This window comes from Loxodonta africana, chromosome 4, assembly GCF_030014295.1.
Source record: "Loxodonta africana isolate mLoxAfr1 chromosome 4, mLoxAfr1.hap2, whole genome shotgun sequence".
Lineage (NCBI taxonomy): Eukaryota > Metazoa > Chordata > Mammalia > Proboscidea > Elephantidae > Loxodonta > Loxodonta africana.
This window is the reverse complement of record NC_087345.1, coordinates 163,756,900-163,784,187: the sequence shown is the minus strand read 5'-3', so window position 1 is coordinate 163,784,187 and position 27,288 is coordinate 163,756,900. Positions and strand designations below refer to the sequence as shown.

Genomic DNA, 27,288 nt, shown 5'->3' with positions numbered 1-27,288 from the left:
ATATTGTATCCACATTTTAAAAACTGCTATTGAGGTGAAGCAAGTGTGTGTGTGTGTGTGTGTGTGTGTGTGTGTGTTATCCCTCCATCAAGCCAAACACATATTTAATATCAGTGTGTGCCAGACACTTTGTTAGTAACAGAATGTGCCTGCCTTCCAGGACATGAAGTCTAGCAGGAGATAGACATGTAAAGAAATTATTAATTCCTTCAATGAGCATGTACTGAACGCCTGCCACTGAGTTAGGACTGTTATGTAATTGCCTTAAGTACTTTGGGAGCAAAGATGAGGGACTCAGGGTAACTTCTGGGAAGAGGTGAGAAAATCTAAAACATCATTTACGTAATAAAAGGCTTCTTGTTTTTAAAGGAAAATTAGCTGAATTTTAACTAGAAATGAATCCCTCCCCCAAGAATTAAAACATATGTTAGCATTTAAAGAGTCATTCATTTGGCAGTTGCATGTAATTATTCAAGTTATGAGAATATAATAATCAATTTGCCAATACCAACACTTAAATTACTGAAATAACTCAGTATTTACATACTTGAATTAAGAAATAAGGGCATTACATACTTCATAACCAAGCTAGTGCACCCAAAACATTATCTGTAGTGACTAAAACAAGCATATGACTATCTTAGATGTTGCATTGTCCCTCCAGTTGAAAATAACCTTAGGATTTTACGTTTAGGTCTGAACATACATCCAGTTGTGTCGTCAGATTTGTCAGCAGAACAGAAGATATTCTGACACTTCTGTCAAGGAGGAGATTAACATTTCTATGCATGCGTTGTGTTTATATGTTTATTTCCTAGTCTTTGCTTTGTAAAACTCTTAAAAGGTCTACTCCTTACATTTTAAACTTTTTAAAATTTTATGTTTCTTTTTGATGTTAAAGCCAATAGAATGTTAAGATGACAGTGATTTAGCTGGTCCCAAAGTTCTAAAGATATACTTTTGCGTGTTTTCCTTTCCAGTAATTCAGTGGATGCAGAGATTGAACTCAACTTTTTCACCTCCAAACAAAGCCATGGTTAGAGTGATTCCACACACGAGTAATTTCGCCTCCAAAAGGCACTACATAACATAAGGTGATTGATACTAAACATGGACGCTTTTGCTGTAGAAGTCTGAAATACAGTATAACATTTTCTAAGGCAATGACAAATTATTGCTGGTTGGTGTGTGTGTGTGTGTGTGTGTGTTATGTGAACATCTTTTTCAAGACTTCAGTGAGTTTTCTTAGTAAATAATTAAAAATTGTACCCAAATGATGCTTCTCTAGATAGAAAACCCTAAGCGCCCTGCCATAGGAGTCAGTCACTTCACTCTCACCCACCAGCCTTCGCCCACCCCAGCTGGAGCGCACCAGCCTGAGCGAATGCTTTCTTGGCAGTTTAGCTTTAAAAACTTGGCACTGTTGAACTTGTCTCAGAGAAGGTAGACATTACTCCTTTCCCAACTATTTACTAGTACGCGACACAAGAGCCAAAGATGGAAGGTTCTAGGTAGGAAACGACCCCTAGAGCCTACCAGGACCGCATTTGGACCAAGACGATGTACGTCGTGGTCCCTCAGGTGCGGTTCCTGTAAAAGCCCGGGGCTGGAGGTTCACGGACGCCGCGAAGCGGGGCGTCTGCGGGTTCCCTGGAGGGGTGGACGCGGGGCTCCACGCTCGACGGCGCTGGCTCTGGCAGGCAACTACTTCCAGGGCTGACATGGGCGTTGGAGCCTGAGAGGAAGAAGAATGTGGGTATTTAAAGATAAAGTGCCAAGAAGGCATTCATTGGCTCAGGCCAGCGCGCTCCGGCTGGGGTGGCGGGCGGCTGAGACCGGGGGATGAGAGTGGAGTCCAGAGTTTCTGAACTCCGACAGCAGCTTCGCGGTCTAACGCGCAGCTAACTGGGAAGGGGGCTCCGGGAACCGGTTGGGCTGGGGTCAGGTCGACTTTCGGCTTGGAAACCCGCGAGCTTCCCGCGGTGAATGGCTGGGCAAGGCCGACAAGAGGCGCCAGGGACTCAGGGCCGGGAGCGCGGGCGGTAGGACCCGCGGCCGTCGCGGGAGGAAGAGGCGGGGGCCGCGCGGCCGAGGGCGCGTCTGCGGAAACGCGTCGCAGGCCGGGCCCGCCCGCAGAGAGGTCGGCTGGGGCTCCGCCAGGCGACCATCCTCCCGCTGGGCCTCCGGGTGCGGACCGGGGGCGCGGCGGCCGCGGTACAGGCGGACGCGAGGAGGCGAAATTCAACTTTCTTGCTTCCCTCGGCCCCGCGGGCGGTGGCCTGGGACTCGCGAGGGGAGGGGGCTGTGGCTGGGGTTTCCTGGGGAGCGAGTTGTAAGACGAAGGAGGCCTCTATCCTTTCGCTTTGGTTCCCTGGGCCCGGCCTCCAGCTCGAACCGCACCGCCCCGCTGGGTCTTGGGGAGAGATCCCAGCCCGGGCCTCCCGGAGACGCGGCAGACCGGCGGGCCCGGGAAGGGTGCTGCCAGCTAGCTGGGGGGCGGGGGGGGGGGCGGAGAGTGCGGAGACCCGGGAACCGAGGGCCCGCGGCGCTGGCGCAGCCAGAAGGGCTTGCCCGGGCTCTCCGATCCGCTCGGCTTCCCAGTGGCTTTCTGCCCATTGGAGTTATAAAGAGAGCCCGGTCGATAGTGGGAGAGGTAGAGAAGGGCTTCAGACTTTTCCTGCCGGGAGTGGGAAATGGGAAACGTGCACCAGTTTACATCAGCCAGCTCCCTAAAACCCTAGGCGCAATCAGGAGCCAGCAGTTAATTTAAAAAAAAAAAAAAAAGCTGCAGCTCACTGCGCATGTGCGAGCCTCACTTTTAAGTTTTTGACGTCATTTAGCTATATCAAGTCCCAAACAAAAAAGTCTCGTGCATTAATTACTCTGAAGAATAACTGACTGCATCCTCTTCATCGAGGAAAATACTGCAAAAGTACACAGAGAAGGTTTTCAGGGTTTCTGCTTTCACAAAAATAGCGCAACTTGGTTATCCACTCCACATGACCGTTTCACCACAGAAATTAACAGAGTGGAGAGTGAGCTCCGCTAAAACGTAGGCTAAATTCTGGGACATCTCACTCTCTCAGAGATGATGCTTGCGCTACAATTTGCACCTTTGTTACTTCAAGTCAGCTACAAAACACAACTGTCATCTTACTTTTTGCTATTTCAGAGGAAATACCTGCATATTGCTAAAGCTGGGTTACTTCAGTTGACCTCCAACTGCAACGTTACCCCATGTTTATCTTTTAAAGTGAAGAAGATAGGTTTTCACATGAACAGCATAAAAAAGTTTAATAACTTATATGAAGAAAAGACTAACGCCTTTCTCAATAAATTAACCATTAGTAAGATTTAGTCTCAGGGAAGGAAATGAATCTATAAAGAGCCTTTAAAGAATCTATTCCAGAAACGCTACCCCCCCCTTGGTGAAATGATATCAATTGCTTATTTTAATTATAAGTCAAGGTTAAAGGTCTTGAAAGCTTACAAATAAACGTGGAAGTATATAAATAAATTCAGTCTGCTTATGGTCAAATTGCAAAGAGAAACAAATTTACTAACAAGCTCCTGGTTTAAAAAGTGTACTGCATTACTGAAGACACGTAATGGGGATCGTGAAATTTGGGACAACTTGTAGCCCAATTAGACACTGGATTTTTTTTTTAATGTGGTGCTTATGTATAATACTTTAAATGTATGGCATAAGTTTAGGAGTGATATCAAGTAACTGGTATTAACAGCAATTATCTTTATGGGAAAGAATATTCCCAAAACCCATTGCAGAGCATGACTGTATAATAGACTTGCCTTGCATTGGAGTCTTCCTTTAAGTTTAGAGAAATTATATGAATTGTGTATATTCAAGTTTATGAAAATGCATTTTCTTAAGTCTCTTCTAAATGTTGCTTACATTATTTCACTGTAAGCTTACTTTATTGTAATGTATTTCTTAACTAGCATCCTCCAAAGTGTTGAGCATTTTAATAGATAAATTATTTGAGCAGAATGATCATTTGGTGAAAGTGGTAGATGCAGTTATAAATCTGGTAACCTTTTTCTCCTCAAAAAATGATGGGACAGTTTAAAGCGAACCCAAGTAAAAATATTTTAAGAAAATTGTCATGAGGCATATTTAGAAAGAAACAGCTGGTAAACACATTTTCACAAGCTTACTCTGAGTTCTTCAGTTACGCTAGAAAACAAACTGTAATGAATCATGTTCAAAGCAAAAACACTCTCCTGAGCTAATTACTGGTAACACTAAACCTAGATGCTGTCTAAACATCACTGTATCTTCCCAGTACAGTTTACTCATAACTATTTTGGAAATGTGTTTACTGAACTTAGGAATTTTATTGAGAAGGTTGGAAAGGAGTCAAAATTTCGTAGTAAGACTCTATAGAAATGTAACCAATTCCAATAAAAAGTCCTCTGTATGGAAGTACATTATGGAAATGACGTGGTTGTCAGACCAAATTGCTGGCCTTTTGAGTTCTCATAGAAGAAATTCTACAGCCTTAGGGGTATAGACTCAAAAGCAGCAGCGTTCCTGGTTTCTGTTTAAATAAAACAATGAAATCCATCATTATTCAAGTCAATAGCGATAATTCACATGAATATGAATGCACTTTGATCTTATCCTTCAATTCATTGAAAGACACAGTCATAATGAAAAAGGGAGATAATCTCTTTAACTCGGTCCAAAGCAAGTTGTTGGAGTTTTTCTTTCCTGAAAGACCGTAGAAAGGAACTTCTCACTAAAGCCTTGCTTTCCTATTTTTAAGGCAATGGTGGGGGTGGTGGGCAAGCTACAGGTCGTTATGTTGCCTCCAAGAACCAAGTAGTGCTAACTTTCTTCTTTGAAATAAACTGTCTTATTTAATGAACTTGACATTTTGTGGCATTTAAAGTTGAACCCCTTTTGTAACATCATACCTAAGAGTCATTTTAGGAGGGATTGTTGATTTGAGTTTACCTCCACTTATAATTAACACATATTAACAAATTTCGGTATGTTTTAAATTGTATTTAAATTAGACTTATTTTGAGGTGCATCGCCTCAGCAGATTTGCAATATTCAATGCTAGCCCCTTAAGCATTGTCGTTGAGCTGTATGACAGTTAATGCCACCATGTCTGTGCTGTATGGGAAGAAGGAAAGCCACTTTAAAATCTCACCTTACAGCTATTTCACCACATTTTCAGACATTTTTGGTGGGAAAATAGCAAAGTTACAAGCTCTTACATACTACTTATCTTTCCCCCTTACAATTCTGGAAACACCTGTCAGATGTTTTTCAATTACAGTGTACCACATTTGAAATATATTTACGTAAAAATATGTGTGAATGAGGATACCCGATGAGTACTACTAACTTGGAAAGTGTTTACCTTTTCATTGGGTTCATTAAAGATATCCAAGCTTTATTAGTAAGGGTTTTTTTTTTTCTCCCAAATAAAGGTTATTGAAACTTCTGGAATCCTCTGGAAATTCAAGAAATACCTATTGAGTTATGTTAAAAGGACCTCGGATAATGAAAAGCTAAGTAAGACAGGTGCTTGTCCTCAAGGAGGTTTAAACTTAGAAATGTCAGCACAACAGTGATTTACATTAAATTTCAATCCATGAAGAACAATCGGCTAACTTAATGGGTATTTAAAGCAGGGACGATTATTACCAGTGAAGAAATTTGGCAATGCACATATTTCTCAAATTATCCTAGTAGCTAAATAAAAGGCTTTGCTGGTTACTTTGAAGACTTTGTTTTAATAAAACCTGTTTGAAACACTAGTAAGGGTTCTGCTGTAAAATAAGAAAAATAATAAACCAGCATCCTAGATCCACAGACATTAGAAAAGGCAGAAACATCCCTAAGGGTTAATGTCAATCATTTTCTTTATGCATCAGACCACTCAGTCCACCACACTGTTAAGAGCTCTGTTGTGTTTCATCAAATGACATGGGGAGGGATGTAGTCTCCATCCTCTCATACATAACAAGAACAAGTACCTGGATGTAGTATTTGAGTCAACCAAGTGGTTACATTATGGGTTTCATGTAAAATATTCCTGGTACATAAAGAAGAGGATCGTAGCGCATGCCTGTGGCTGTAACCAGAGGAAAGCCACCGTCACCAAGAGCAGACACAACCATAAGCTCTCCTTTGTGTCCGTGTTACTAGAAAGGGAGTGGGCGTCTTGTCTTGACTTCTTTCTTCACCATCATCCTTATTTCTGATGTCAAGAAAAGCTTTCTAATTGGCTGGCCATTGAAAAAGAATTTCGGCTCAAGTCAGAGAAGAGGGCAACTGGGGCTAGACTAAGCAATGCGCCCCTATCTGGGGGGCTCAGGTGCCTATGTTCAGCGCGGCGCGCGCGACAGTGTGCGCTCCAAGCCGCTTCTATTGTCTGCCGTGGGGGCAGGGACAAGCCAGGAGAGCTGGCTTTTGAGTGGAGCTGTGGGTACTGGAGGATGAGGGACGGGGGCGAGAGCTGTCAACCCGGGCAACCCCGAGAGTTTCAAATGCTCGACCCCGAGGTGTGCGAGGAGGCAGCGGCACCGGCGGCAGCGGCTGCAGCGGCCCTAGCTGCAAATCGCCGTCGTGTGGTTGCTACTGGCAACCGATCCTCAGCCGAGCGCGCCGCCCCGCAGCCCCTGGAACGAAGGTGGCGAGGGGAAGCGGCTGCAGCTCCGCGGCCGCGCCGGCTCGGCAACCCACAGGGTTCTCGCTCCCGCCTGCGTCCCGCAGTCCCTTCGGGTTTTGACCGCATCTGCCCGGCTAGAAGGGCCAAAGGGCTCTCAGGCTGGGGTGTCACTGCCTTGAAAGCGTCAAATTTCTGGCGCCCTCCGTGAATACAACATGGCAGCTCTAGCTCGAAGACAGTTTCATTCAGTCAGCCTCCGAGGCTGGGGCGGCGCACTCCGCAGAGCGCCTGGGGCTCCGTTCCAGGCCCAGGGTCAGCCCTGTCCGCGCCCTGACTCCAAGCCGTGGCGAGCAAAGGGCAGCGGCGCGCGTGGACTCGCCTCGCGTCCACCCCTCAGCCCTTTGTTCTCCACTCACGCTTCGGGGGATCTTAATGGAAACCCTCGAAGACTCGGCAACTGGGGGGGGGGAGGGCGGAGAAGGCGAGGGGCGGGGAGACCTTCTGGCACTTCACAGAAAGACTGGCTTTCCCAGTCCCCAGAGGACGCCGGGCAGAGCTGGAAGCGTGACTGCGGGTTCCTAACCCAGGACTCCCAGTCGAGCCGCCCCTCGTCGGGTCTGCTCCTTTCCACTAGGCCTCGACTCACCATCTCCCTTCCTCACATCAAAGAGGTGTGAGGCGGGAGACCAGAGAAGAGATACCGGGAAGAGAAAAAACAATGCCCGTCTTGACTCCAAGGAAATGAGATTCTCCGCGCTGATGGGAGGAAAGCTGCGGGTTCGGATTCTCCCCAGTCGCGGAAAAACGAGGGAGAAAACCTCCCTTAAGTCTGCGCTTGGCTTCCTCACGCTTCACACTCGCCCCTGTGCACGGGTGGAGGCCGGCGTAGGCCCCACGCCGGGGCCGGGGAGCCGCGCCGGCTGAACTGCCCGAGGGGCGAGCCAAGCCCCGGAGCCGTACACTCAGAGTCGGGGGGAAGGGGTTTCGGTACCCCGAAAAGAGGCAGGCTGGAGGAAATTTTAAACAACCATGTAGACATACCAGTTGTGACGTTCAGCCCAACATGCTACTGAAATACCGAAATCCGCCACCAAATGGCGGCTCCTGCAGCCTGCTGCACTTGTCAAAGAGGACTCGCCCAGCGTCGCCCATTTTAGGCTTCTTTCACTTCTCCGCGGTTAGCCCGAACCCCAGACATTCCTTCCTCTTCACGTTTTTGGGTGCACCTAATACTCTGGGGCCGGACAATCGTTTATGCCGCGGGGATGAGGCCGGCCCGAGTTTTGGAGAAAGCCGGCTGCGTCTCGCAAGCTTTCGGAGCCGACGTCCCGGCCTCTGCCCGCCCGCACCCTCTGCCTGGCCGGGGGCTCAAGGGCGCAGGGCCCCCCAGGTTTGCGCTGCCCAGGGACCCAGTTAGATGTCGTCTTTGGGTTTTAAGGTGTGTGCGGGTGTCTTTTGCCCAGATACTGCGAGTCCTGCTGCGCAGCCACCTCTCCTCAATTCGATCATCCCGTCAGGTCTCCTTTCCAGGACATTATAGTCCGTTCGACCCTCTCCCTCGGCCTTTTCTGTCACCGCCTTAGGGAACCTTCAAGATGGCAGTTTTATGTTCTGTTAATAATTTAAACTCTATCCTAGAAAAACTCAAGCTCCAAGGACATCTTGCTATTGAAGGAGACAGGACATTGGATTTGAAGCGGGAGGAGGGACGAAGGCAAAGGCGATTATCTAGATGTCCCCCCTCCCCGATTCGCCTTTGTGGGGTTTGCAGGCGAAGCCGCCGCCGCCTCCGCGTGGGTCGGTTTCCTCCCGGCGCTGAGCTCCGGGCCCCGGCCGCTGCGCCCCGCCGTTCGGGTGAGCCCTCGGCCTCTTGCCGTGCTGGGAAGTCAGCCACGTAGGGGGTCACCTTGTGAGGCCTCGCTCACCGCGGCTGTGGCCGCCGCTCGCCGCTTGTTCCGACTTTGAGGACACGGCCTCGTTTCCCCGCCTCTCAAGTCCAGGTACAGCCTGACAATCTCGCTTTCAAATTTGGCGGGATCCGAATCCGAGGAGCCGAGGGCGGCGCGAGGCGAGCGGCGCACGCGCAAAATGGCCTCCCGGTGCCCGGCGCTCTGGGCTCTGACGCCCGCCCGGCAAAGCCGAATTCCGGCGGCACAAATGGTAACGGAGGTCGGAGTAGCGGCTAATTAGAAAAGAAGGGAAGGGAGATGGGCCTTTTTCTCCTCAACGTGTCTTTTTGGTAAAGCCCTCCTGGCGGGGAAGGCAGCGCTACCGGCGTAGAGGAGGTGATTTTCTCCACGCCGGGGACCTGTGCCCTTTCCACCCGGCACTAGAACAGAAGAAAACTTTTTTGGAAAGCGGTGGTTCTTTCCACCTTCACCTCCGCCTTATCGTCCGTGCCGTGCAGTGCGCTCCTCTGTCCGGTTTTGTTTGAATGTCTTCCACTCTTGAAGGCAGTTTAGACCTAAGGATGTAGCTCCTGGGCAGACTTCTCTACCTGTAATAACCCCTTTATCCAATTCTGCAACACTCTTGTTCTTACATCCCAATTATTGGCGGTTTCCCGTGTACCCTAGTTCGCAGCCTTCCAAGTCTCTTCTCTGAATTTGGATTCTAGCTAATGTAAGACATAAAGTTGGAGATCTCTCCGTTAAGAGTGCCAAATCAGGACCGAACTTGATTGTAGTGAAGTTTGGATTCTATGATAACGCAACAATCAGGAAAGAAGTAATACTTTTACTAACATGTAGGCGACTCTGGGGAACACCACCTGCTATTTTTGGATGTTACTTCTGAAAGTCACTGGAAGGGATTTTTTTTTTTTATATAAGACAAGGGTCAGAAGAATGGGAATGACTTCATTCATTCATTTAAAGATTTTATTCAGCGCCACTAATTTGGAAGGTTGAATTAGACTCCGTGATAAGTTGTCCAAATGCACTTGAACTTCTTCAGACAACTCACAAGGGTCCTAATGCAGCCCTTCTATTGACAAATGACTTTTGAGGTCGTCGACTTGATGAAGACAGAAGTTGATAAAGAAGTTCTTCATGTGATACCTCTAGAGATTGCACACTCAGAAAAAGAAACTGGTGCAAATAAAGGAAATCCGTTTCAAGAACCAAAAGAAGAAAAAACGTTAAAAAAAATTAACTGCGGAAACAGGAAACACTCGACTGTGTAAACATTTTCGGAGACTTTCATAATCAAAACTGGGCGATCTTGAAATTCGCAAGGAGACCGACATGTTCAAGGTCTTCTGCAGGGTATTTCCCAAGCCTCATTTACTGGGAGGCTAATATTCTCGTACAAAGTACCCGTCTGTCTGAATTAGGTGATCCCACTTTATTTCAGAATTTTATTTTGGAGGAGTCAAAAGTTTTTTTAGAGGGACCTTAGAAATAATCACCTGTTGTAGTATTATTCATTTATACAAGAACCATTCTCAAGTGAAATAACGTTTTTACCCCAAAGCCCTAGATTGGAGCTGGGTCCTTAGCTCTTTCCACATTAGACGTCTTAAAGTCACATGCAGCTTTTTGAAAAGTTTAATTAGTATACTCTTAGAAGACACACAGATCTAAAAGCCTAATAATTTTTAATGTAATTTGATCAAGACATTTTTCTTTTGGAAAAAACTCAAGGAAGACTGTATGGAGGAAAAAACCATGTCTCAAGGTATGATGGAACCTCGGTTTCATAGAGCAACTAAACAAAATCAGAATTTCTGTCATTCCAGATTCAATATATAGAAGAAAGGTGAAACATTTATCAAACTTTAAAAATGTAAAGAGAAAGAATTTATCCTCTGGAAAAAAAAAACTTCCTTCACCCCAGGATTCTAAAAAAGAGTAGGTTTCACGTGCATGTTAGAATTAAAATCCCATTCCTTCAAATGATTACCAAAGCCATTTTAAAAGATCAAATGTCTTCATTTCTTGTTGATTAGTACTAGGATTTCTTATGGATATTTATGTTCCTATTAAGGTTTTGTAACAAAACTTTATCTTGGCCTATAAGGGCACCAGAAGACTAGACACGTGTACTCCAACTCCACATATTGGGGAAAGAGTAATAAGAAAGGATGAAGAAAGCTCCTACCAAGCTTATGCTATTACATTTTACCTCCAGATATCCTAATATCTGCACACATGGTTATGGAAAGTAAGCAATATGGTTGGTAGGTTAAGTCAACTGAACGGCAACTTTTTTTTTTTTTTTCAGCTCAGTGCAATTAACGGCCGGCAATTTTGAAAGCAAAAAGTACTTGTAAACAAGCATGCACATGTAAAGCAAGATAGATCACTATTTACACAACAGCAACCAGCCTCGTTTGTTTGCATTTAAGCTAAAACCCATGAGATCAATTTCAGCAGTTTCTGTGGAATATTTTGTTAGCACTAACTTTATGGTAGAGAATCCCAGAATATGTTTAGGAAGCACAAGTCAAACTTAGAGCTGACTTTTCATGTACCCCGCTTTGACTTAGAGTTACAAAATTAACAGCTTCAATATGGGTTTTCATAAGGTTTTCTTAAAGTGGTAGGTGAGCAAGTTTTAAATCTTGTCAGACCTGTGAGGGACAGATATGGGAGAATTCAAAACAATCATTCCCTGTTTTATTAAAAGACATTGAGAAGTTAGAATTTTTATCTGAAATATCCTTTTATATTTAAGCAACTTTCAAGATGTAGGGGAAAATATCCTCTTTAAAATGGACATATTTTCAAGAATGGTGAAAGCGTTAAGCCATAAATGAAGCATTTGACATTTTTATAAGTAATTTCAAAAACAAGTCCATCATAAACAGGTTGAGATGTAAAGGCTTTCACTTCAGTGTTGATCTTACACAGTTTGGTTTTGTGTATGTCAAGTTACAGTCTACTAGCATTTGAAGTTGATTTTAGCCCTTGAGAAATATTTTTCATTCTTTACATATATGCTCATCCGAGGTAAAAATCTCTTTAAATTTACATTAACTTTTGTCTTAGAACATCATGAAAGGTTTAGAAGAAAAATCTAGAAGAATGAGTTAAATTCACCAAAATTGGCAAACATGGATAACTTTTACTTCAAAGATCATAGAGTAAATAAACAGATACATCTTTGAATTGGGCTTTCAAGCATTTATACAATAAAACGTGTACTTCTCAGCAACACTATTTAAGACAGCAATGTATTCTCTTTAGCTTTTTACCTGTTGTAATCCATTATGGGTTTTCCAAAACTTCTGCACATGTGCTTTTCATATCAAATTTTTATTAAAGATCATAGCTAATTTCTAAATGAATATCCTTTTTATTGGATTTTTTCCAATTACAAATGAAATTTAATTTTACATCTATAATTAGAAACAACACTTACAGTGGGACTGTACAAATTTAGGACAAAATAAAAATATAAGTATTTTGTGGCTTCATAAAACTTCATTTACTGTGTCTTTAAAAGAAAGCAGAAGTAACAGCAATGTATGCAAAAGTAATGATTTAATGACTAAGCAAGACAAAGCAATAGAATTGTGCTTCTTTTACAGACTGGGGACAATGAAATGTTTAGCTACAATTTTCCCATACAAACATGAAACAATATTCATATAGAATAAACACCCTCACAAATAACTGATGGGTGATGAAAACACACTAAGTTCGACCAAAGCAAAACACAAAATTGATGGGGTTATACATACTTTAAATTCAACATGCTCATTCTATTTAAAAATTAATCCCTTTAGAAGCTCATAACTGCTTCAATTTCCAGACATTAAAGAAGGCATATTCCATTGTTCATAACTGTTAAAGTAACTCTTAAATTTGAAATTACTGCTGTACCACATATTAAAAAATATTTTAGATAAAATGCCTTCTTCTAGCAACTTGCTGGTTTATTTAAAAAATTGTTTTAGAATTACAATGATAAACGTACATTTTAAAAACACATTAATTCCATCATAATCAATGGAAAATGATTAATCCTTTTTATTTCTTAGGTGTTTTCCTTTACTGCAACAATTAAAATTAAACATGTATTACTGGAGAAAAGTCAGTATTATAATGACTTGCCAATTGCTTTCAATAGAACAGAATTTAGAATTAGATAGCCACATTAAAAATATTCTATGCTAATAAACAAGGTTGAAACATACGGTATCTGCAAAGGTCGAACCAGTTGGGAGAATTTTAACAACCATCTCTGACTGTGTGAAACACAATATTTTCTTTATAGTATTTATAAATATATCATACAACACTGTTTCCTGTTATGTCATATACCAATATGGCATTGTACAACAAGCAAAATGCCATCTGATTCTTACAAAAGCGAATCATTTAAACAAGTCAGTAAAATAAACGGTAGTACCCGCTTTTAGGCATACAGATTGTAAAACTGAAGTTTTCTTTGATCGGTTTTGCACAGCAACAGAGAAATAAAAACAAAATGAGAATCAAAATGGCTAAAAATGCAAGAAATTGTTATTCACAGTGACATGGCTACATAGAATGCATCATTCTATGCGTATTCTTTCCGGTTTGTTGAATTTCAAGATAAAAAGCACTTGTTTTCTACAGGTTCACAAAACAGCATAATAACAAGAACAATGAAGGAGAATGTAATGTAGGCATTAGTTGAGATTAACAAACTATGGCCCAATGCTTACATCCACTGCAGAATATCTCCAAATCCAAACAATGGTTACAGAAACCATTTCACATCTTTCCTAACACACAGAAAAAAATCTTGCCTGTCTCCCCCAAAACCAATTAACGTCCATATGAATATCACATCTAGTCCATCTTTTATAGCCAAATTTAATGTCACTACAAAAGAAAGCAAATTGGACGATAATCACATGTATTAGCATCTATAAAGCTGTAACGGCATGAAGATATCTATATAAATCAGGGGTGTAAAATTTTCTTCCTTAACAGTCTCAGGTATCAACCAGATGAAGTTGCTGACGACCCATTTACTGATGATTTTCGAGGTCTATTGGCAAAGGAAGATTGATGGTTACCGCTGGGGCTGTTGCTGGTTCCATTCATAGTACTGGAAATGTGAGGAAACTGAGGATGAGGAGACTGGACTGGAGTGCTGGGACTAGGCAAACAAGAAGAGGTGGAGGCAATACCTCCTGCTGGGCTGTTGGCCTTGTCACTCCCAGAGTCACTTTCCAGTTCTCCAGCATTTGTCAGTCCATCTCTCTGGTGACTGATCTTCATTCTTTTACAAGTAGGTCGAACTCTGTATTTCAAAGGAAGCGGTCCATTCTATAAAGTTAAAAGGAAAACAAATCAGTCAGTCTTAACTCTTTAACACATACCTTGCCATCATAATCTGAGATTACTGGATATGCTACTTACCCTTCTCCAGGTATAAATGTAGGCAATATCCATTAGTGTATAGTAATCCTTTAAGGGTTCCTCTTCATACATGACATCAATCTATTGAAAAATACATTTCAATTACTAAATGTCATAAAGAATAACAAGGATAAATCTCCATCTTTCATCATCTAAGAATAGTGAAAAAAGGCTTCAAAAACATTTTCTCTAAACATTTAGGAAGAAGAATAAAAATTCCTCTTGCAACTTCAAATGAGAAAAAATATTTTTTTTAATTACTAAGAGATTTGTTTTGATAGCATAAAACAAAATTTCTATCAAATGTTTTAAGACCTATTTCCAACTTTGGTACTAAATTTTTTAAACTTTCTATTGCTTTTTGGGGGGTTTAATGTCCAAAGAGAAAAAAAAAGTAATTAAGTTCTAAAAAATCTACATAAAATACACGAAGACCACAAAACAGATACCTGGAAAGTATTAGGTATATCCATTTTACTTCGGAGAAATTTTCTCAGGTGCATCACAGTCATTGCTGCTGGGCATCGTAAATACCTCTTATCATTCGCCTGAGGGTGCATTTAGAAAAATAATTTTTTTCAATTCCTAACTTTCAGATAAGAAAAAAATTTTTCAATTAGACTGCCTGACAAAAATAAAAGAACTAATACCGAAAGTGGGATGTGACGAAATTCCCAACTAATCATACTCTGAGTTTATTAAGCAAAACTTTAAATATATCAAAGTATTAAAAACACGAATTACTAAAATATTTTATAAGAACAGCAATCATACAAAATAGTTTCTAATGAACTACGGGATGAAGATCACTCTTACAAAACATCAAACGTGACAGCTTTGTATCTGATAAACATATACCCTTTTAAACTCTAAAAAACAGTTTATTCTATACGTTTTTGTAACACAGAACATACCTCCTCCTTAGATTTCTCTTTGTCTTTGTTTACCTTCCGATCCAATCTAAGAAACAGGTAATTTATTAGTAACACAACGTACCTAATAAATATATTAGCATAAAATATATTTCCTAGAGAATTTACCTGTTCTGGTCAAAGAATTCAATGGATAAACTTATTATCTCATCGTCAGTTATAATTCTCTTATCTTCATCTGCAACTTCTCCTCTATCTTCATTAGAGCCATTGGCAGCTATAGAGACATTTTGAAATTCAACTTAAAATATTATATATACATATATTTGAGAATGGAAGTGGTACTTTAAACTCAATTTTAATAAAACTTAATTACTAGATAAGAAGTTCTCCCCCTAGATAAAATGCTTTCCTCCCTCCAAACAATTTACCATCAGCTGACGGATGAGCTGCGTAAAAATCCCTTCTTCTCTTCATTTCATCTGAAAAAAGAGAAGGAAAAATTTAAACATTTGGTATATCAAGTAAAATCACTGTATAATCTTTTAAGATTCATTCTTTAAGTAAGTTACTCACTTTTGAAAAGCCCTGGAACTAATTTGTATACAATATCTTGAAGAGTTTTATCTGACCTGAAAAAGAGTAAATTAGAAAAGGTAAACTGTCAACTAAATGTATCAAAGATTATAGTGATAGTTTTTACAGATTCTTTGTTTTATTTATGCTACAGTATTTTACTCGATCATGACCTCTATAACTACATCGATAAGCAATTATGAGTATAAAAATTCTCTGTTAAGTCTGTGGAAAAGTATTTTATATTTGTTAATACTTCACATTCACTGAGTCAAACGTGTGCCTTCCAAGTTACTAAATTAGCTAGTACGAATAAAGAAGAGAGAATGGAAGCACTTTTAAAACATTTACTCTTGCCTGTCATGAATTCAATGAAGCAATCTAAATATGGAGAACTAATTCAGTTTCTAAAGAACAGCAAAAAGAAAAAATCTTAAAATCGGTCAAGATAGAACTTTGTCTAAAGTCGGTCACCATTAAAATGGAAGGAAATTAAAGGGCTATACTGTTCAAAGGTAAATTTTCTACAAAGGAACAAATACACAGGTAGCCTTCACTAAATTATCCAACTCCAGTAACAATTATAAACAAGGATTTCAAACATTTTCATACCTTATATTCAGGAGTGGTCTGGTTTTGTGAACTTGGACATCACAGATAGGACAATACTTGCTGGTCTCCAGGTAATGCACAATACATGTTTTACAGACTAGATGTAGAAACACAACATGTAAGTTAAGAATTAGAGATATAGCATTAAAATTAGTGTCAGAAACCAAAAACTAGCAATAGCAAAATGTTAAATGCCAAAATGTATTTTCAATTAAATAAACTAAGCCAATTAATATCCTGAGAACACTTATACACTGTATACTTGTAAATAAAATATTAACAAAAAGTTACTAAGTGCCAAGAGAAGAAAATGACTCCATCGCTTTGTCCCAAGGACTGTAAGAATTAATACCAGTTTTCAAATTTCAGGATGAAATGTGCAATATACATGACACAAAAGAGGTCTAAAGCTTTGTGCTTACAGGAATGTAGACATTCTATTATGGTTGTGGCATCAATGAAGTACCCTCCACAAAGCACACACATTAGGTGGGGATTTAGTTCAGTGATTTTGATTCTTGTTGTTCGATGCATTTTTGCTTGATAAAAGATCCTGCAAGACACAGAAATACCGGCCATGATACACAGAAAGAAAAATGATTATCTCCAACTTCTAGTAATTGTACACTCTGAAATGCTGCAAGAGTTCATAGAACTCGTTTAAGACCGTACAGCTGGACTGTCCCAATGTTTTCTACAGAAGGAATTTACTAACCAGACTCAAATCAATTCTACTGAAATGGTGAAAAAAAAAAAAAGGATCCAACTAAAGTTATTTCTGGTCTGTTAGGTCATTCCTGGAGGGAGAAGAAAAACTCTGGGGTGGGGGCTGGGAGCTGAGAGTTCGGGTCTCTTTCTTCCATTTGTCCTCCAACCCTAGCAGCCCCAAAGCTGCTGCAGACGCCACACAGTCCCCGCACGAATTTACCAACCACTAGGGCTCGTTCCAGGTCTCCAAATTTATTGTAAAACTTCCTCATGGCTCTTCAACCGAAAATCCCAGAGCATGCCCTGGCTATCCAGGGGTTCTTGTTTTAGGTGGTTCAAGCAGCCACAACCTGGCTCGTTTCTACGTGATACAAAAGGAAAACAAATTCTGTTCTATCTGCATCCCTGGCATTTCCGGAGCTGGGTGCTGGGGCCGAAGAGAAGCACCTCGAGTCGGCCTCGGGCTGGGGCCTGAGCAAGGCGGACGCCTGGGGGCCGGGATGCAAGGGGCGGATCCGGCGGCGCCGGGGCTCCGTCTCGCTCCGGATTCGGAACTCGCCTCGGTCGGGGGTTTCCATAGCAACTTACACTTACACTTGGCATCCGGCCACCGCTGCAACTCCTCGAGGAGCCCAGCCCGAGCACCGAGCCTCAGCGGGCAGGCGGCCGGGCGTGTTGGGCAGCCCGGCGGCAACGGGCGCGGAGGCGGGGCCGGCGGGGGGCGGGGCCGGCGCAGGCTGGGGGGGTGCGGGCGCCGGTGGCGCGGGGGTAAGGCGGCCCCACGAGGCCCCAGGCACAGCGGATGAGGATTCCGGCCGGAGGCGACCCGGCAGGCAGCTGGGGAGAGAGCCCCGTAGCCTTCAGCGGAGACTGGAAAAGGAAAATGCAAACCACATTCCCAGCCATTTCGGACACTCTGGGGGGCCTCTTTCCACGTCGACTTGGTGCGAGGAGCTGGTTTCAGATCTTGACTCATTCAGTCTCTATCAGTAATCACTAGGTCAAAAATTTCACGAAGGGATGTTTTGAGAATTGCCAAATGTGCATTTACTCCGAAACCCGTCAGGGCTCAAATTGCAGAGATGTTTATTGAACTGAACCTCTTTAAAGCTTCCTTTTCTAATATGACGTTCTCCTGTAGATTAGATGAGCGATACAAAGTTTTGGAAAAGACTGAAAACTAAAATCTCTTTTACAAGAGGGGGAGGGGCAAAGCCCTGTGTTTTATTTGAACCAACCATGCTGGAGGCAAGAAAAACTACTTAATAATCTGTACAATAGTGAGAATATGTAAAGAATCATGTGACCAGCCCATTCCCAAAGCTAAATCAACACCTTGTCAACACGGAGCAACGAGAGGAGAGAAAAACAAATGTCATTTTCTCAGCCTGCAGTCCATACAAACCCCCACATGATGAAATGATATTCCCAGTAGATATCATGTATTACAGAAAAGTAATGATGGGGAACTGTAAGCAACAATACACCGGCAGACAATCAAGGAAGTCAATTACTTCTTGTAGTATTCTTGAAAAAGATTTTTTCTACCCCCCACATTTTATATTAGAGCCTGAAATACGACTAAGTTTCTAGACCTGTCTGAAGTACATTCTGAAAGCTGCCTTGAATAGAAATCTAGGAACTTGTGAAACTTGCAGTAAGATGCATCTAAGGCTTTAATTCCTAGGGAATTTTAATACAGAAAAAGGAAATACCAATCAACATACCTCAATGGCTCAAATTAAAAGCTTTAGGGTGCTTTTTAAAAAAAGGTAAAAACTTCTCTTATGAAAGTGCCCATAGTGGCAGCCAGCGACCTAGACCAGAAAACTTCTTGCATAACTCCTCAGTTATCTTTGGATTATTTGTTTAGAATACTGTCAAATTTTTGTGACTATAAATCTAAGTGGGGCTGAAGGGGAGTTGTAGGTAGAGCAATGTCCCTAAAGATAACCAACATTTAAATACCATAGTGCTTGACTATTAAAGACCAGCCTCCTAGGTTCTTAAACAAAACTCTCCGTGTGAAATCGCAGGAGCCTTCCTAGAAAGACAGTTAGAAAGATGATACTTCAGTTACCTGCCTGTGAAACCACATCACACCAAAGCCATGGATCACGAAGTTTAAGAAAGGACTCAGATAAAAATAGCTATCTTTATTTCTCCTCTAACTTACAGTAAAAACAATATCACACAAACACAAATATTAACACTCAGAACACCCAAACCTCAGTAGAGTGTTACCTACTTGTTGGCTTTGAACATTTACGTCATAAGTACTTGACCAAAATCCTTTCAAATTCATCTTAAATCTTAATTCACACAATTCCCCCACCTCAGTTCCGAAGAATCTGGCCACAATCCTATCACCATTTATAATGTTAATACATATCACTTTGTTACTTATATAAAAATCATTTCTTTATCCTTTTACCTCTTTTGAAACATTTGAAAGTACTGGCAACCTAATGAAGACATCTAAAGGGTTTCTTGGCATGCCTGACAAGGTTTGGGAAACAATCTCTTGAACCTTAGAAATGAAGGCATTGTAGGTTTCAACACAGAAACTGCCAATTAAGCAAATAAATTGAACGAACATAAAACGGTAAAAATACTCAATATTTAAAACTTGCCATTAGAACATACTCAATTGTGGCTGTCAGTTTAGTTGGAGGCCTAATGCCAGTAATGTCAAAAGGAAGGAAAACAGAAGCAAGTTCTTAAATTAACAATCAGCTTGACTACTGCAATCTAAGAAATCCAAATGAACTCCATAATCCCACTAGGCACTCACAGCCCAATACAACCAATACAAGTATGAACAAAGCCGGGGTGGTTAAAGAGATTCCTAAGAAGAATTTTGCCTATTTGGGCACTTAACATACATCCAAGAACTTGGTGGTAGAGTATTAATAGAGTTACCAAATGCAATTAAATGCTTAATTTTCTTACACAAAGCTTGTGTGCATATGTGTGTATATATATACACACACACATACACTCACATATACACACATACGTGTGTATGTGGGTGGGTGTGTATACACAAGACACATATGTAGTGACATATAGCTTTAAACATACTGTTACTAGGAATATAACTTGCACAGATAGGTTTTTTCCAAACACATTTCACTGCACTTTGAGGCAGATGTATGGGAATGAACTCAAGTATAAAAAAACCATAATTCTGCACATCAAATCAACTTCTTAGAGATTTCTAATCAATCTACTTGAAATAAACCTCAAATGTTAATATACGGTCTCATAACTTGGGATGTATGGTCAACACTTTGCATCCTTAAGTATCAAGTCTTTAGAACAGTTCACTATGGTTCCTGAACTTTGGTGTTAAGGGTCCTATAAAATACAGGCTGAACTACCCATAACATTCTAGGTACCACCAACCTACATTTGGGTTTGGATAAATATTCTCGGAATTTTGCCTACTTTGAGGGAAGGGGTTAACACATGCTTCTCTTCCAAATACTGAACTATGACCACTAAGCCCACTAAATCCTTTTATTGCAATTGGGAATGATCAAAGTCTCTCTACTTGTTTACTTCCAGTTATTAACTGTAAATCTCTGGGAAAAAGACCATGTTATATCGCTGTCAAGCACCAAAGACTTCGTAAACATATACAATCAACTTTTTAGTGCTCTTTTTCCAAAGCATCCTTTTACCACATGACCTACGGTAACATTTCGCAAAACCTATAAAACGTAGTCATGATTCTAATTGCATCCCATAGTAGAGGATGAGGGGGAAAAAAATGGTTGTTTCCCAGAGGGAAAAAAAGAGGGAAAAGGAAAAAGAGAAAGGAAACCTCATGCGAGACTAACATCCAGTCACCATCTTCATTCCAAAAAAAGCTCCAAATTTGAAATGCCCACTTCCCAGTGAATACATCACAAGTGATGTTTAGAGAACTTATCCAACACTCCCCACAAACACTACCTTGAAAACTTTACCATTTTAAACACAAATGCAGGAGACCTTGGAAACAACTGGGAACCGCCATCTTACAAGCCATCCAATTTCACACAAGTGTTCCTCCAACTTAAGTTAATAACATTTTTGTTTGGGCTCCCTCCAGTCTAACATCCACCTTAGCGGGATCGCCGCACCCCACGTAACTCGTTCCTATAAAATGGGGGCGTTCTCTGGACGTTTAAACCCCTCAAAAGCCCTTTCTTCGGGAGAGGAGGGAAACCACTTGACCCAACCAGCTCCCGATTTCAGGAACCCGTCCCCGTTTAATCAAAATCTACCTCTCAACAAAGGGCGCTATGGCCGGGAGAGCTGCAGAGGCTGGAAATACAAGTGTTCTTCTCGGGGGCCATGTGCGTCGCGAGGGTGTAGAGGGGCGCTCGGGGGAGCAAGGAACTAAAACGTGGGGCCGCGGCGCGGCCGGGGCGGGAGCGGGCGGCGGCGGCTGGAGCGGCGCCGAGCCCGGCTGGCGGCGGCGGCGCGGCGCGGGCTGCGGGTCCGTCCCGGCGCCGCGGGTGTCGGGCGGGCCGGCGGCGGGCGCGCGCTCGCGGGCGCGGGCCGGGCGCGCGTGGGGCCGGGCGGCGCGCGGGGCCGGCGGGCGGCGGGCGCGCGGCGCGGGGCTCGGCGCCCACGCTGTCAGCGCCCTCCCGGCCGGCGCGGGCGAGGCGCGGGGGGGCCGCTCCCTTCCACCCGCGGACGGCCCGAGCCCCGCGCGGCCCCCGCCGTGCCCCGGCCCCGTCCCGGAGGAGCCTGGCCTCCTACGTACCCGGAAAAAGCAGCCGGCGAGAGGCGATCGAAGCGGGCGGAAAAGACAATGAAAGTTAAAAGTCGTTCAGCAGAAAATGAATGTGAGCCAAGCGGCCATCTTGAAGCGAGCTGCAGACGCCGCTGTCAATGGGCAACGAGCGCAGCCGAGAGGAGCGGCGGCCGCCGCGCTCAGCTCATGCTGCCTCCCGAGCCCGGCCTCCTCCTCCGCCTCCGCCTCGGCCTCCTCCTCCGCCTCCGCCTCGGCCTCCTCCTCCTCCGCGGCCTCCAACGCCACCTCCTCCGGGCCTCCTCCTCCTCCGCCTCGGCCGCCGCCGCCTCCTCCCGCTCCGCGCTCGGGGGAGGGAGCGCGCCGAGGGGGCGCGATCAGTATTATTCTGCGGGGCTGGGAGGTGTTTCTAATCCGGATCGGGGCTCCCTCGCCAACCTCCCCATTGTCTCGCCCCGATCTCTGCCTTTGATACTACGGTTATTATTTCATAGTTGCTGCGGGGGGAGAGGGCGGTGGGGGGCGCCGAGTGTGTGCGTGCGGAGGGGCGGGGGGAGGGGAAGAAGGATGAGGAGGGGGGAGGGGAGAGTGGAAAAAAAAAATGCACCGCTGAAGGCAGAGTGGAAACTGACACCGGCTCCAAAATGGCTCGGAGTCCGCCCGCCCCCTCCCCCCGCCGCCCCCCCACCAGGTCACGTGCTCCCCTCATTCCTTAAGGGCGGCCTGGGAATTAGTGTCGGTGTAGTCGGGCCCGCGGCCGCCCCCTTCCCTGCGAGCAGCGCGACCCAGCCCCCTCCCGTTCGCTCGGCTCGGCGCGGCGGCGGCGGCGGCGGCGGCGGCGGCGGCGCGGCTGCGGGAGACATTTCTCCACAGCGCCACACGCGCCACCCTGCTCTCGGCGCGGGCATCGCTCCGGCCCCGCACGCCGCTCGCCCTACCCCACCCCCCGTTATTTCTTTCTTCCAGCCGCCCGCCTCCGCCCCGGGCTCACGCGTCCGACGTCTCCCGCGAGGAGAGCGCCCGGCCACCGCCCCCCGCTCGGCCTTCCAGCCCCAACGGACTGCGACCCACGCTCCGGCGCCGCGGCGCGGAACCTGCGCCGAGTTGGGCTCGCGGAAACAACAGCGGCCGCCCCCCTCCCCGCCCGCCGGCTGCCGAGGCGGGGCGCGCGCGGGCAGCGGCTCCCTCCGGGCTGGGACTCTGCGCGGGAGTCGGGCGCGGGGCGGCCGGGGCCGGGGGCGGGCTGGGCCTCGGGAGCACTGTGGCCGCAGGTCCGGCTGCGGGAGAGCCCTCCGGCGCAGGTAACGGGCCCGGCCGGCTCCCGCCTCGGGGCTGCCGCGCCCGCTCCCCGCACCCCGGAGCTGGGGTCTTCGACGAACCCAGCAGATCGAATCCTTTCTGTGTTCAACTTTAATCCAGAGACATGGCGATCGTTAAAAGTTAACGCTCATCGTATCTACTCACACTAATAATGAACAACACAGAAACACAAATCCAAACAAAATATAACTTTTTTTTTTTTTTGTGGGAACATCCCTTGTTTATTTAGTGTGATACTTAATACTGGCTACTTTCGTCAAACTTGAAGAAGATCAAAATAGGATAAGTGTACAGTTAATACTAAAGATGATTCAAATACTCTAGCAGGCAGAATTTCCTTCCTAACCCTTTTACAGGTGTGGAAAAATAAAGTCTCAAAGCTGATGAATGGCATAAATGCAAGAGGAAAATTGTTGCTACTGAAAAGGAGGACATCCAGCTCGAAGAAATGATCGTTCCGCCGAAGGCAAGGTGTTTCTGGTCTTTCTCCAGACCCGAGCAGACTGTTAACTTCCCCAAGTCACAACTGAGTTGCTCTTTCCAGGCTTTTCGAAGCATCTTTAAGTTTCCCCACTAAGTCCTACAAAATGTATATAATGGAACGTTTTTTTCAGATAAAACACGAAGTACCCAAGTTTCAGAAAGATGCACGAAAAAAAGTCGGGAGACACTTCCTAAAGTTTAAAATTCACGAGGTTTTCCACCTTTAACAAACTACTATCGGTCAAATATTTTAAAGAACTTTTCTTCTAGAATACCTTCAAATCAGTTACCTGCCCTCAGAATGAAACAGGATTTCTACCGAATTCTCCTAACAGGCAAGGTATTTCTAGAGTGAATTTCCCAAGTTATCTAACAAAGGTTATGTTGTACACATTTTCTGAAAGTTTGAAGTTTGATTAATGGTTACACTAAAACGACTCTGGAAGAGATGCCTTTGAAAAATTCAATTTCATCAACACTTTAAGAAATTATCACTTTTTTAAGTATTAAGAAATAAATCATTGTCTTATCCTTTAATCAATGTAGTTCTGACTTTCCCTAGTCTTAAACTGGCAATTTTAACAGTATTAGGATTTTATATATACTTCTCCCTTTATAAGAAGTCATTTAAAACCACTGTTTTAAAATCTCATTTTGAAAGCTTAATTCAATTTCTGAAAGCAAAGAAGGCATTTTCAAAGCTATGCTCTTAATTTTGCTTTTTCCTATTGGATCAAACTCATCATGAATAGGAGTTTACACTCCAGAAGTTTATTATTAATTGGAGAGGAGAGCAAATATAGGCCAATTCTCTATGAATAATATCTCAGTTTCCAAAGTGAAGTCTATGTTAAAATATTGCTTTTGAAGCCGCCTTTCTACTAAATCCTTAACTGAGTCTCCATTATCTGCTGACAGATTGTTAGATTGTTTTCCTTTTGAACTTTCCATAAACCTAATTCTCAAACATCTGTAAAAAGATAGGCATAGCCACATATCCTAATACTGTACCTGTAATTGTTCCATGCTGCAACTAAAACTAATCTCTGGGTGGGATCCTGAATCAGTATTCTAGGAAAGAAAAAAAAAAATGCTGTTTTTTAAAATCAAAAGAGTTTTAGCTTTTACTACACATTTAATTTTTAGACATGACTTATGTATTTTTTTTTAATGTATGTATAAATACCTCTACATTTAAGGTCACCAAATATGCAGGTCTGTACATCTTATGAAGTTGATTGGTCTAAAACACAACATATACATATCAGCATTTATTTTAAAAAAGCTTTCCCCAAATATCCCTAAAGAACAGTTTGGTAAACTTTACCTTTATCTGGTATTCCAAACGCCAGGAAACATCAGTTATGTGAGGGAGAGATCTGCCTATACTGAAAGATACAATGATACTTTTATACATAATATCTACAGAAAAACTCCACTATCTTTACTAAGAATGGCCTCTGCCTACATCCTCACCCCCACAATTTGAATCCATTCTGAATTGAAACATTGTTAAACTTCATTTTCAAGTTCTGAATAGTAAAAGAGCATTTAAAAAATTATCTCAATAAACTTATCTTTAAAAACATTAGCTTAACTTCAATTGTTTCACTTGCCCTTTGGCCCCTTTTCTTTTGTTCAATACCCCTGTTTCTTCCCTGTTTTGTTTCACACCAGCACTCTCCATTCATACCTGCAAGTGAAAAGTGACTCAGCTTGACACCATATATAGTACCTACCTTCCCAGTAGGATTTCTAGGGAATTCTTATTATTCTGAAATTAAAAAAGAAAGAAAACACAGTTTTGCAAACAGAGTAGGAGAAAAATAATAATTGTTAATTAAAAAAAAAAAAGTTTAAGTAACCTGATACTCCGTACAAAACAGTTCTATTCGCTCTCTGTCAAATTTACAGTCTTCTAGATAAGTGCTAAGAGGGGGGAAAAAGCCAATTTAATTAGTATCCATTTTAGAAACTGAAATTGGAATCATAAAGGTACTATTTGAAAATAAATGGGCATTTAAATATATCCTGTACCTCAGAGTTGATTTGTCAGCTCTTTGCTTTCCTGCTTCCAGTATACAGGTTGCAGCTGCTGCATGACAATGTTTTAATACTACTGGGTCAATATGTTTCAAGTCTGGATGATCTAAAATAAATTGACAGTGATACTTGTGATAATAAAATCTTCACAGCCATGTTTCTATAAAGAGCATTTTAATTAGAGTAAAAAAAAAACCCACTTTAACAAGATAACAAAGAATTCAACTCTAAGGACTGTTAATTTTAAGTAAATGACATGAGAGAGTAAATTGCAAAGCAAAAGAACATCAATAATTATGTTGTTTTCTGGTTTCAATCACCTTCTGTTATTTTACCTTAATGTTTTTACTTAAAATATATATTATAATCCCAAAGAAAAAAATAACAAGACGGTGGTCATCCTAACACTGGATGGAGTAAATTCAAAGGAAAAGCAGAGACAAACATTTCGCATAACGTAAATTTTATAATGAATAAACTTTCACTCAAAAATTTTTGGGTAATTGTCTTCAGGAAAACTAATACATTAACAGAGGGGAGGACACAAGTTCAGTATGTAAAATACAATTTTGAAAATCTTATCAATATTTTCAGGTTTTGACAGCCATCCTTTTTTGAGATTAACCCAGGTGGTGGTTACTATTTTCGTTTGACAACTTCCACTTTCATACCTTTTGTACAAGTGTTTAGTTCATGAAACTACAGAAAAAAATTTTTTTTGAATGGGTGGGATATTTATGCTTAAGAAAATGATCTAACAGGGATCTGTTTTAAAATGTGTCTTCAATCCCTACTGACTGACACTGCACTCCGCAATCACTGACCCGACCGCTTAAGGGACTTCGCCTCCTGGTAACTGGTGCGGAACTAAGCACAATGTAGCAAATTTTAAGATTCTAGGCGTAGTGCCTGTCTAAAACATACTGTTAACTAAAGTGTTGGAGTGATCATGAGAACTAGAGGTATTCTTTAAATTGGAAAAATGTCAACACTCTTTGACCTAGTCATTACTCGGAAATAGGCTCTTTTAAGGCTTTGCCAGCCTAGCACTGGAAGCTTGAATTGCAGGGAGCTCCCCGATGAAGTCCAAGTGTCAAAACAGCCGCTGCTTCTGACCAGGCTGAAAACAGATGTTTAGGCCACAAACAAGTCTTGAACGCGGGCTTTACAAAGGAACAAAGAGGCTGGGAGGAGAAATCAGGCCAGGAACGCGTAGCTGGCTATGTGCAGGTGCCAACTGGGGCCAGAACAATGCCCAGGACCCGCTGTGGGGTCCTGGCAGAGCCTCAGCCCCACACTCCGTCCGGAGCGAAGGGCACAGCCCGGAGACTTCCTCTTCCCGGGGCTTTCCCCCTCTCTCTAGGTTTCGCTCCTCTTCTCTGAGCGCCCCTCCACCCAGGCCGATCCAGCTAGAGCCGAGCGGCTTACCTAACACGGCCTCGTCCGCCTGGGCGTCCAGCAGGCTCTGGAAAGCCGCCCGGAGGAGAAGCGTGAAGGCGTTGGGGTCGAAGCAGCCGGGATCGGCCAGCATCTGGAAGCCTTTCTGCACATACTCCGAGAGCTCCATTGTGAGCGCGCCGTGACCTTCGACACGCGCACCACGTGACACGCGCCGCGCGCCCAGCTGATGGGGCCGCGCGCGCACGCGGCTCGGGGCGGCGGCACAGGCTGCCGGCCTCCCCGTCTGGGGCCTCCCGGTCTGGGGCCTCCCCGCCCGTCTGCCCGCCCTGCGCCCCGGGACCCCCACAGCCGGCCGGCCGCCCGCCCGCCCGCACGGCCGCCGCCTCTTCCGTCCAGCCCTTCCTTCTTCTTCGCCGGCCCCCAGAGCCGCGGTGCCTCAGCGGGAAGGGCGGCCCCGGGCGCTTTGTGGACGCGCTGGCTGCTTTCTCTTCCACTCCTGCTCACCTTGGGCTGTCACTAGC

General features: G+C 43.7%; 2 protein-coding genes across 6 annotated transcripts; both read right to left on the bottom strand.

Moving 5' to 3' along the window:
- Positions 1–12,116: 12,116 nt before the first annotated feature.
- BMI1 (BMI1 proto-oncogene, polycomb ring finger) lies at positions 12,117–22,534 on the bottom strand. Of its 5 annotated transcripts, none has more exons than XM_010590688.3 (10): positions 22,512–22,534; positions 16,488–16,618; positions 16,066–16,162; positions 15,454–15,509; positions 15,309–15,359; positions 15,046–15,154; positions 14,920–14,965; positions 14,455–14,553; positions 14,006–14,086; positions 12,117–13,912 (listed from the first exon to the last, which is right to left on the bottom strand). In XM_010590688.3, the coding sequence occupies exons 2-10, from the start codon at positions 16,597–16,599 to the stop codon at positions 13,583–13,585; spliced, it is 981 nt and encodes a 326-aa protein (XP_010588990.1). In that variant the 5' UTR covers positions 16,600–16,618; positions 22,512–22,534; the 3' UTR covers positions 12,117–13,582. The 5 variants fall into 5 exon arrangements, with proteins under 5 accessions (XP_010588990.1, XP_010588986.1, XP_010588987.1 ...); XM_010590684.2 differs by lacking the exon at positions 22,512–22,534 and adding an exon at positions 21,533–21,686; XM_010590685.3 differs by lacking the exon at positions 22,512–22,534 and adding an exon at positions 21,048–21,176.
- A 479-nt stretch (positions 22,535–23,013) lies between these two features.
- On the bottom strand, positions 23,014–26,972 carry COMMD3 (COMM domain containing 3). The gene is made up of 8 exons (XM_003410554.4): positions 26,795–26,972; positions 25,361–25,472; positions 25,189–25,252; positions 25,063–25,097; positions 24,651–24,711; positions 24,510–24,566; positions 24,335–24,394; positions 23,014–23,420 (listed from the first exon to the last, which is right to left on the bottom strand). Exons 1-8 carry the CDS (start codon positions 26,931–26,933, stop codon positions 23,361–23,363), a joined length of 588 nt encoding a protein of 195 aa, XP_003410602.1. The 5' UTR covers positions 26,934–26,972; the 3' UTR covers positions 23,014–23,360.
- Positions 26,973–27,288: the final 316 nt, after the last annotated feature.

Bases quoted from the DNA above. Each gene is read 5' to 3' on its own strand.
- COMMD3 (XM_003410554.4), bottom strand. From the start codon at position 26,933: ATGGAGCTCTCGGAGTATGTGCAGAAAGGCTTCCAGATGCTGGCCGAT. The intron at 25,253-25,360 runs GTACAGGATATA...CCCCCCTCTTAG, and splicing joins GCTGACAAATCAACTCTGAG to CACTTATCTAGAAGACTGTA. The intron at 24,567-24,650 runs GTAAAGTTTACC...GTTGTGTTTTAG, and splicing joins GTTTGGAATACCAGATAAAG to ACCAATCAACTTCATAAGAT.
- BMI1 (XM_010590688.3), bottom strand. From the start codon at position 16,599: ATGCATCGAACAACAAGAATCAAAATCACTGAACTAAATCCCCACCTA. The intron at 16,163-16,487 runs GTAAGCACAAAG...TTCTACATCTAG, and splicing joins AATAGAATGTCTACATTCCT to TCTGTAAAACATGTATTGTG. The intron at 15,360-15,453 runs GTGAGTAACTTA...CTCTTTTTTCAG, and splicing joins AGTTCCAGGGCTTTTCAAAA to ATGAAATGAAGAGAAGAAGG.